Source organism: Wasmannia auropunctata, unplaced genomic scaffold, assembly GCF_000956235.1.
Source record: "Wasmannia auropunctata unplaced genomic scaffold, wasmannia.A_1.0 LD336045.1, whole genome shotgun sequence".
In the NCBI taxonomy this organism is placed as follows: Eukaryota; Metazoa; Arthropoda; class Insecta; order Hymenoptera; family Formicidae; genus Wasmannia; species Wasmannia auropunctata.
In genome coordinates this window covers 43,515-55,022 of record NW_012026845.1, presented here as the reverse complement: position 1 = coordinate 55,022, position 11,508 = coordinate 43,515, and the positions used below count along the sequence as shown (strand labels likewise).

At 33.8% G+C, this 11,508-nt stretch overlaps 1 protein-coding gene across 4 annotated transcripts in view; it reads right to left on the bottom strand.

Annotated features, from left to right (window-relative positions):
- Positions 1-3,169: 3,169 nt before the first annotated feature.
- Positions 3,170-11,508, bottom strand: part of LOC105451757 (glutamate receptor ionotropic, kainate 2-like) — a 16,418-nt gene continuing 8,079 nt past the window's right edge. For 2 of the 4 annotated variants that reach the window (XM_011692416.1, XM_011692414.1), the window contains exons 8-16: positions 10,863-11,081; positions 9,865-10,071; positions 8,811-8,907; positions 8,438-8,714; positions 7,582-7,780; positions 7,201-7,426; positions 6,837-6,952; positions 4,374-4,520; positions 3,170-4,295 (exon numbers count right to left, since the gene is read on the bottom strand). In XM_011692416.1, coding sequence (XP_011690718.1) covers positions 4,179-4,295; positions 4,374-4,520; positions 6,837-6,952; positions 7,201-7,426; positions 7,582-7,780; positions 8,438-8,714; positions 8,811-8,907; positions 9,865-10,071; positions 10,863-11,081 — 1,605 coding nt within the window. In that variant the 3' untranslated portion in view covers positions 3,170-4,178. Of the gene's footprint in view, positions 4,296-4,373; positions 4,521-6,836; positions 6,953-7,200; positions 7,468-7,581; positions 7,781-8,437; positions 8,715-8,810; positions 8,908-9,864; positions 10,072-10,862; positions 11,082-11,508 lie in introns of those variants that run through there. The other 2 variants (XM_011692415.1, XM_011692417.1) reach the window with 2 other exon arrangements.

Here is an 11,508-nt window from a genome sequence, read left to right as displayed (position 1 = left end):
TTTCGCTTTGTCGTCGCGATAACGACGATTAACGACCCTGGCGAACAGGCGCGTTTCGTTGAGCATTTCGGTGTTAACTCCTTAACATGTTGAGACGGCCGTTACGCGATGACGACGCTTCGTAACGAGTCATAATTGAGAAAGAAGTGAATCATTCAAAGTTATTAATCAATGATCGTTATGTGATATTGTACGACGAGTATATCCCATCCTTTAACGAGCCGCCTGTCGTTTACGGATTTCTTCTCAACAACTTGAAATATATTTTTCAATTTTGCGAAATATATACTTTTTTGCTATTTTTATTGCAAGATGTCAATTTTGATGCATATAATTAAATATAAGTATAATTTCAATTTGAGACCAATACTCGGAAAGAACACTTTTGCTGAATCCAGATCTGAAAATAATTTTTGTTCAATGATCAAAATAATTTTGTGCAAAAGTTAAAATGATTGCTAAAATATCAAATCGTTTTATAGCAATGCTTATCAGTTTTAACATTCCAAAAAATTACTTTGATGATTTAATAAAAAATTATTTTCAGATCTGTTTTTAGCAAAATTTTTAGATCTTTCAACAATATCGTTCTTTCCGTGTATGAACCTATCCTGGATGCGGCTGTATGTGCCATGAATTTACGATTTCCTTACCCCTTGAAAAACGGTTTCTTTTGATTGTATACTCATTAAGTAACAATATATTCAATGAGTAAAAGTCGATATGTTTTGAATTATTAATTGTACGATCTTCTTCACTTGATATATTGCTCTGGATAAATTATCTTTATGGTAAACTATTTTTTTCTATGAGGTGTAGATAGCTTGTTCAATTTTGATTGAAAAATTTTATTATTTTTTAAATTGATATTAATTTATCCAATTAATTGTAAGATTTAAGATTTATTTGAGATGTTTTAAAAATGTTTTCAAGACGTAAGAAATATAATAAGCGTTTTGGTTCTTCAAATAAAATTATACAATGTTTAATGCATAATGTTTTGATAGCAAAGATTGTTAAAACAGTACTTGAAACGACGATGTAGAATCTGAAGTATGTACGTAGCTATTTATTTGCTTACTCACGTTTCGTATTAAGTTGTAATCGGACATAACTGTGTTCATTCAAGCTTGAAATACAATCAAAATATATAGATTATTTTGTACAGTATCAAAATACATAGACCGTCGAGATATGTTCTATATAATTCGTTTTTATCAATTAAATAGGAGATATCAATTAAGTATAGAAGTTTAGTTCTGCAAAAATAGATTTTGCAATAAAGATTTGTTTATTATAATGCAAAATAAGATATTTTGCAGATATTTCGATTGTATTTGAAAAAATTTGTTATTCTCACTCTCTTTTTTATTTACCAATTCTTCGATATTATCTAAGGCTGAAAGTTGCCCGAGGTTCTTTTACATTTTTACTTCCTTGTCACGTTTGCGCATCTAATCTGAGTTTTACGCGAAAAATCTTCCGAAACTCGGCGCAAATTTCGATAGTTGTATTCGACGTGTATGTTCGGGACTACGTTGCTACGAATTTCGCGCAACATGCACGCACCGATCGTAAATTTCGCGGTACCGGTTTCCCCTAATCAGTGAAGTCTCATTCACAGCGGAATGGACCACGACGGAGGAGAGAAGAGACTAATGCGGACTAAGCGGCAGTCTCTCCGGTCCTCGCACATGGCGCTCGTAAATTTCGCGCCTCCCGATTTCCCTAATCAGAGGGATGCGCGGGATAGAAACGGGGACAGATAGCGTAGGAGAGAATGAATCTAGTCTATACTCGGTGCTTTCTTATTGGTACAGGCAGGGCGAGGCGAGCGAGTGGCAGGCAGGCGGGCAGGTAGGCAGTCAGGCAGGCAAGCAGGCAGGCAGGCAGGCAGGCAGGCAGGCAAGCAAAGCAGGCAGACAAGTAGGTAGGAGAACTTTCGTTCGCCAGCGATTCTTCTCGGCGTTATGCACGCGCGCACAAAGTCGTACGTCATGTCGAGCCGTTTAATGGCCTTTTAATACTACCTTACGAGCGGCATGTTTCCCCACCCGCACAGCTCTTTCTGCCACAGCCGGCTGGACGCTACCTTTGAATAAGGCGACCGACGGCGGAGACTCCACTCGCTGCGTCCGATCTCTCCGTTGCGCCTCTCCGTCGCGGACGGCTCTGTCTCTGTTCGATATAGCAATTGGAAATTCTTTAAGGGTCTGTGTCATCGGTCGGAGCTACGGAGCTCGTAAACCGGAGGCGAATTCCCGGCGGGAGAGAAAGAGAGAGAGAGAGAGAGAGAGAGGGAGAGAGGGAGAGAGACCGCGCGACTTCAATCGTTTAGCGGCCGGAGAGCAGATCTTCTCCGTTCGTGAGGATACCTATACCAGCGGTTACGCGCCGCTGCGCGTATCTCTCCGCCGGATCTTCTTTGTTGCACCGATCACGCACGGATGACTATACCCATGGATATATATACACGCGAGTCTGCTTACGACAAAATGGTTGAGATAAGCCATGATCCTTAATGATCTTACGATACCAAGAATCCAGCTGTGAGTGTCTAATAGCTGGACATTTATCGTCCTATTATGACTGTTCTCACAATAACATTTTTATTAATTGCAATCATTTGTTAATATTTTCTGGAAAAATTGCGGTCTCTCAGATTTTGGAATATTGACAGATCTGCACAGCGTTCGATTATGTTAATTTCTTTAATGCAAGATCGACCGATATTTGATTTTTAGCTAAAAATACAATTGCAGTTTTATATTATTGTCACTATCAATTTATATTTTTAAACAGTATAATAGCATGATGCAAAATTTATATACACTGTTGGAAAATTTGTATTACATCTAACACATTTCACATGTCCAAAACGGTTCACTTTATATATTTTTGTGTTAATTTAACATAAGATAAATATGTTAGAAGATAACACAAATATTATATTAAAAAATTAACACAAAAAAATGTAATACTGACACAATTTGTAAGCAAACTGTTGGAGCATATTTTTTCAATAAAATTAACATTTATTGTATGTTAAATTAACACGTATTTTATTCATTTATGTTATAATTTACGTTTCAAAATACATTATTTTTATTTGTTCACTTACTCATAAATTGTATTATTTTGACACTAAGAAATGTTGAATATCAATTTAACACAAAATATTTAAATAACATAATCACATTGTGTTAAACAAATACTCGAACATTAAAAATGTCAAAATTTTAACCAAATTTAACAAAGAACTTGGGATCGTTTTCTAACATAAATAGAAAATGTTTTTACTGTGTAGAGCTGCGTAGAAACTGTTTTCTGAATATCGGAGAATAAAGGAACTATGTTCTGAGTTGCCGGTGAATTTCTTTAAGAGGGGAGCAGTATAATGCCCGCGCCGCCGGGGAGAACTGTGCATCGCGTCTAGTAATCTGTTAGACAACCCCATTATTTGCTCGCTTACCCACTTGCGTTGCATTAGAAAGAATTTTCACGGAGCTCTTCTCTATATTATGCACGTACATACGTCCGCGAGGGTCGATTGCCGCGTTTAACGTCAAGATCGAGTAACATTTCTCGCTCGCTCACTCGACAACACGAGGAGGCGAATCGATCGTTATGTCATTGGCTGAGAAATGCAGATTCCCGCGGCTCGAATCGCTCTCGCGTAAACTGGCGCTCGTATACGTAACATTTTACGACATATCGGCGGATACGTATAAATAATCGCGTGTTGACCGGCGTTAAAGTGTAACGTAAAATTTTATCATTCGAACGGTAATACGTTTCTCCACGTCGCATTCACGGGCGATTTGAAAACGCTGTATAATTTTCAGGGACGTTCGATCACATATATACGAGAAGATTTCCTTACGTATGTAACACGACGATTTGCCGCAATCGTCGGTCCGATTACGGTTTCAAGCGAAGCATTTACCGAGGGGCGAGGCACTTATTTCAGCCTGCCCTAGCGCCGCTGGTAATCATTAAAATGTATTCGCAGAAATTGCGTGATATTTTCGAATATCTTCGTTACAGTTTCGCTAAAGCCAGCAGTATCTCGTGTTCTATAAATAATAATAACCGAGACAACTTTGCGGTAATTTCTATTTTATTGAGTTTAATTTTCTTTTTTTTGCAGCGCTTGCTACGGAAATGATATGTATTTATTAGGAGCTGCTGCTCTCAATCGTTCCGACGGACTTTTTCCTCCTTTTGATATTTTTCTTGTTGCTGCATTTGATTAAGAATTTTAATTCTTCTATGAGCTCTTCTGTAAAGGGTACCTGTGAAAACACGCAGTTCTTGTACCTTTCAAAATAATTTCATAATGTAAATATAAAAGTTATTAAACATGTAATTACGTCATGTCTGTTTGCGACGTTTCGAATGTTCCAGAGAAATGACCATCCCGCAAAAATCCAAGATAATGCAACGCCGCTTATCATGATTGCAAACACTCCACCGACGTCCTCGAAATTCAATGGTTCCACTTGAACCTTCGCTACTTCCTATAAAAATCAAAATTTCAATAATAATATCTTTTGATGACGTCATTAGTAAAATCATCCTAGCTTAAACTGTCGCGTTGGATTAAAGTTTATGAAAAGTAGCAATGAATATTATTTTCTTAACTATTAGTGAGTAACGGTTATCGAGAAATAATTTTAGTAACCGTTATTTAAAAAACAACGGTTAACGGATTATTTTTATCAAGTCACGATTTTACAAGAGCAATAATGTTATCCGAAGTCAACGATTAATAGTTATGTCGGTGATCAAAATATACTTTTATATCCTCGGTAGATCAATTTATATGCCAATCACACAGAGGAAAAAATCATTAAGCATTTAACGATCATTGCTCCTAATTAGTATGTACATCCTTCTGAATCTAACTGGTCTATAATAACTAGGCTATCAAGAATATCAAAGAATATTCCAGTTGCAAACGGTAATTTTTCAATAGTTGCAAAACTACTTTTCTTATCAATTGAAACCAATATTTCAACATTATATTTCAAAATTATATTTACAAGAAACAGTATCCGTTTAATTAATTAAATCGGTCGGTAATCAGTTGCTTTCTATCAGTATTGTGGTAAATTGTTTAAAACATTTATTACAAAGTAACTGTTTAACCGAATGTTTAAATAATTGATTATTTTGAAGTTATAACTATAACCGTTTAGTAAAGATAACCATTAAGCCCATTGTTAGTAAAAACTAGATGTAAATTTTTCCCTTTTGTTGGAGTTGTCTTGTGTAAAATTTATCTCCAAAGTAGATCTTTTCCTAAATCTCCAAGTAAGCGCGCATACACGCTTCAGGTTTAACTCTGGCTTACTTGCTACCAAACGAGCGCAGGCTCTCCTGAATCGCGCTACGTCGTCTTTACACGTACGAACTAAATCGACGAAGTTTAAGTCAGTTCAACTATAAATGCAGTCAAATAAAGGCACATGAAATACTTTGCCTGTGCGTTTTATCTGTTCGTAATCACGTAAAAGAAGAAAACGAAATAGAAGATGGTACAGAAATTTAAGAATCAATAAAAATAAATAAAGTAAGTGGGTGAACAGAAAAGATTTTGAAAGTTAGTGAAATATTTATGTAATCATTTTGGAGATAAAATTTGTTGAAAAAAGAGAATTATCTGAACTATGATTGATTTTAATTAATGTTTATGGAAATGATCTATAGAAAGCGAATGATTTGTAATCAATTCTGTAATAATTTTTTTAGACTTGAATAATATCTAATATTGTTAAGATCACTAATTTGCTGATAACATTTTTTTAATTGTTTTACTAAATAGATTTTTAATAGTATAATAGTTAAATATTTATATATATATATATATATATATATATATTTAAATATTCTTTGATTTGTATACAAATTTTTTAAGTTAAACCATTTTTATATAAAAATCTATAAATATATTAACATTGCCATATTTGGATAGATTGGATAGTACATGGCAAAGTTTTATTTCATGATCCATTAACGATTAAATAATATTTTGTGCTGCGTTATTCTTTTGTGATTCTTAAGTCCGGTATTCATAATCCGTTCTTGTTTCAAGACTGTCTTAAGTAATGTCTTAAGATGCTAATATGACTCTGTGATTGGTTTATGACATCTTACAACTGTATTTAAAATGATCTTAAATATAAGAACAGACTATAAATACCGGTCTTATAATTAGTTTGTAGAACCGGTACTGAAAGAAAATGTAAGAGAAAGAGAGAGGGAATCCTTCAAGGATGACACACGGGTCAAAAAATTGTACGATACTTAATAGCACTTATTAGTCGGGACGACTCGTGCGGTTGGCAAAGTGTTCATCATGCAATTATATACACAGAGCAGTCTATAAGTTTTGAGACAAAAACCATGTAAAATGAAGAACACGTCAGAAAAATATTTTAAACACTATATATAAAAAAATAATATAATATTTTAAACATTTTTTATTCAAAATAAGATCTCTTATTATAATCAATACACCGCTTTACACTCATTTTCAATCTTTGTTTCGTTGTTGAGTACTCCTCTTTTTTTAAAATTTGTCTTGAGTTTATCGATCACAGTTGTTACAGCGACTTAAATTTCTGGAATATCAAGCTTTTGATTTTTCAATTGCAATTTCAATTGCATTTCAAAATATCTTTCTATCATGTTCTTTACTTTATATGATTTTTGTTTCAAAACTTATAGACCGCACTGTACGTGTATCTATGTGATATATTTCGGAGATTATGCAGCGTTCAGTCTATATATAATTTTTGCTACAGTACAAGGTGAGAACACAGATATCGTACGTCGCACACATCACCGCCTCGCTTCTGTTTCCACCATTTGTTTTGCAGCTCGCCGATTATTCCATTCTCCTGCAGCCTTAGTATAGCGCCACTTAGATCCGTGCGGTAAGATACATCTGTCATAAAAATTATTTCATTAAAATAAAAGTTAATTAAGTCATTTTAAATAATTTAGATAAGCAAATGCCAACACGATACAAAGCAGTGCTTAATAATAATTATTATTTTAGCCGTTTCGTCGAATCGAAAATAATTTGTGAAACGCGCTGCACCAAAGCGCGAGAGCGGATCAGCTAGCAGTTAATATAATAACTTGTCTCTCAATTATTGCCTGCACTGTGTAAATTATGGTTGAATCACCGACCTTTCCTCATCGCTATCCCGTAGCCCTTGGAATCTAAAAGCCCACCGATCTGCGTTACGTTACAATGCCTTTGTGTGATGTACTCGATCGACGAGGATTCCATAAGATACGCGTAATTTTCGTGCTGCACCTTCCACAAGCCGTCCTCGTTACTCTTCATAAGCACCTCGTCAGCATGAGTCTTCATATAATTATACATAATCTCATACGGTTCATACGTGGAATCCTGCAAAACGAGACCGACCACTCCGAGCTCACTAGACATTTCTATAAGTAATAACGTGGAATGTCGTCGTCAGCCAATATCTATATAATGTTAAGCGCTATTCTAATCAGTATAGTCTATCTCTATTCTTTTCTCTCGCGGATCGTGTCATTCCCCTGAAAAAATGAGAATGTCGAGCCGTTAATTTTCGCGCCGTACTTGATTTCTTGTTGGTGAGCCAGTTCTTCCGCCGTTTGGAAGGACCACACGACGGCTTTCGTGGATAACGCGGCTGCCAAATTGGCGATGTACATTGTAACAATGATCAAAGTGAAGAACCACCATGCAACAGCCAAAGTTCTCGTTGAAATTCCTCTGAAATACATACCACAAGTGTTTTTCGATTTTTTTTTTGTTTTAAGATAATGTTTTTAAACAATATCGAATATTTTGCATTTCTAAAAGAATGTTATAATTACGGAAAAAAAATTTAATCTAAAACGAGTCATTATTAGGTCGATCCTGATTTAAGTTTATCTTTAAATCCTTATCTTTAAAAACGTTTTCACTGATAGACACAAATTGTTTAAATAGCTCAATTAATTGATTGCAAAAGATATTTTATAATTCATTAAATTAATTAAAATGCATGCAGTAGAAATATCGTAATAGTCAAAATGGTTTGAAATTTTTTATTAATCGTATAGATATAGTATTACTTTTCAAACGTGCTATTTAAATTCTACTATGCTTCGGGCCAATCATAGGGCTTTACAAATCTCTTCACCTGCTTACAAAAGTTCGGTCTGTTGATAAATTAGAATTAAAAGCCGGCGTATGCATATGAAGTGGACTATACACTTATCAACCGCGCGCATCGCAGCCGACTCTGCGAGACGCATGCGAGAACCTGCTGTGATATGAAGCTTTATTGTGCGCTCAACAACTTGTTTGGTTTCATGCAAGAAAAACATCCTCAAAGCACGCTCTCCGCAGGCACGTTGGCAAGCTGAAGTGGACGCATCGACTCACTTGGGTGCAAGTCCGGTAGGAGACTTCAGGATGGCTCCGATCACCAGGAACGGTGTATCTATCAGCGTGTAGGGTGTTTCCAGTACCTCCGGCTCTCTGATGCACGGATACGGGTTCGTCCATTCGACGGGGCAGAGTTTTCCAATAACGTATAACAATGCTGACACGATGATGTACACCCCGATCACGTGCACCCAAATATCTGTCGAAAACGGCCCTAGAAAGGATAGTAAGCCTGGAGGGGCTCTTGATGGCTTCATGTAGAGAACGCTTATACCTGAAACACCATTTTATCCAAATGTAAATTCTGAAATCTTGATTTATGCTCCCATATTTGTCGATACTGTATCACGAATATGTATATGTTATGTACCGCATGTTTTACCTAAGTTCATAAACGGATTCGTAAAATCTACAACGTTCCCTCTCGCCGCCGTGATCGTCAGATCCGTGATCGCTAAATCTGCTTTCTTCAAGATAAAAAAATTCAGTGTGTTATATAAATTTCTATAGGAAATATTGAACGTGTGATAAAACGATATCTATTAATTTTTTTTATCGATCATGCTATCTAGATTTTTTTGTATCTCATTGAGTTGTTAGACTATAAAATGAAAAAAGTGAAAACCAAGAATACTAAATTTTAAATGCACTTAATTTTGCATTAGCGATGGAATATTAGGTGTATGCAAAAGTTTTAGTTTTTTCTCGCACGTTTTTAATTTTATAGATCCATAATATATGTAATAATATTTAATCTTCAAAATGTTTGTCCTTATTCTCTATGATTTTCTGTCATTTCTCAAGTAAATTTTGAATTTCTTTACAAAAAAAATATTGTTGTGTCTTAATTACATCAAAAGCTCAAAAGCACTTCTCTGTTAAAGAATGTTGCATCGATTGGAATAAGTAATAATTCGAAGGTGCCAAGTCTGGTGAATACGCCGCATGCAGGAAAACTTTCCAGCCTAAATTAAAAATGATTTGCTGAATATGAAAGCAGTCTAACATCATGTAGTAAAATGAACTTCCGGTTTATAGTTGTCCAGTAAATGGTGATCTTTTCTGTTTTTTTTTAATTCTTTAAAAACACAAAAAAATGGGAATTTATTTAATTATAATACTAAAATACTATTTAAATAATTATATCAGGGCGTTAAAAAAAAACTAAATATTTTGCGTACATCTAATAGATTTTAAAAAAATTAAATATTTGGATGTCATCAGATTCTACCGACGTATCTATGAGGAGGCAACTGCTTTATCGATATAAGAAGCTACAACGCGTTGCTCTCGCATTGTATATACGGTGGAAGGTAGCAGCACTACTCGCGAACGAAGTCGATCGAGTCAATATACGGGATAAAATCAAACGCGATAAAATCAAACGCGATAAAATCACGCGAAAGAACATTTCATCGACTTACATTATCGATTATTTTTCCCAGCATTCCGTCCCACTTCTTAGTTACATTATTGAACGATCCGTAAGCTTTGTCAATTTGTACTTCAAAAGTGTAATTAAACCCTAGCATCTCGCTTATGTGTTGAATTATATCTATCGCGAAGCCTTCATATCGGTCATTTCCAATTAATATAGAGGATGATTCTTTTAGCATTCCATACGGTTGTGTCTGAAATATATTCCAGTTTAATCTTTCAGGAATAGTCCTTTTTATTTTATCTCTTTATGTTTAATATGCAGAATAAGAGGTATATTACAGAATGAAAATGTGTTGATATAGCATAGATGATAAAGTAATTTTTTAAATGTTTGTAACTGTAAACTGTTATTTTCTTAAAAAAATATATAAAATTAACATTTAAACCGATGAAGTGTATAGCACAAAATAAATAAAGACAGAACGGTCATCGGTGGATCTTATGCTTAATAATATTTATTTAAATTTTAAAATAATATTTTATTAGCAAATTGATATAATCAATTTTTAATGTACTAATATTAATAAATATCTTATATAAATGATGCTTCTGCATTTTATATAAACCTACAAGAATTTTATTATTATTATTATTATTATTATTATTATTATTTAATTGGAAAAGATGAAATACTAATTTACATCTTATAAAGCCTACTAGAAAATGTATTGCGAAAAATATTATTTTATTTAAGATAATAAAATTAACATTATTAAAATAACATTCTTTTGCTCAATTACGATCATTATTTCTGAAATATGATAATTTACTAAATATACCACTCGTATCAACACATTATTATTGTAAATTGAAATAATCGTAATACTAGCGATACAAAGTATTTTGTAGGATTAATAAATGTTTTATTTCCTTAACAATTTTGTTTTATATTACGAAAAAAGTTGTATTCGTTTTTTTTTGTTAATTTTTAACTGACCTTATTAATTAAATTAATTATTAATGTAATATAGTTGGAACATACTAATGATATTAGGACAAGAAAATGCTTATCACGTAAGCTTTTCTTATCGTCTATCCAGGGAATTCTGTATCCCGGCTTCCATTGAAAACCGAAATTCGTTTCCCATCTCCCGACTTTATACAATCCTTCATTTCCTAGATTTACGACGTCTAGTTGAAATTCACTTCGAAATCCAGCCGTGTCAAATTTTATCACACCACTCAGTCCATATATTTGCTCCTGTAGGAATTCAAAAGTTTATACGCATACGTATACATTATACAGTTTTCTTGATATCTTCCAAGCGTGACAGTAAACAAAGCACGATTTTATCAGCACTTTATTTACTGTCTATATAGTTTACTTTTGCATTATGATAAAAAAATAAGTACATCTGTTCAGTAAATAAGAATTACAAAGAGGGAACCCCGATAGGAAAAAATTTTAAAAATTATATGACGAAATGTTGTAAAAAATTTGTTTTTTGCTATTATATAAATAATAATATGGCGAATTATCTTAGCGGCAGATTTGTCAAATTAAATTTGAAAAAAATTGTCCAACAAGTGAGAAAAATATATTAGCTGATAATGTTTAAGGATGTTTAGTACCTACAATAGTAGCAAAAAGTTAAAGGACTGATTTTGACGAATATGCTCTTTTCATA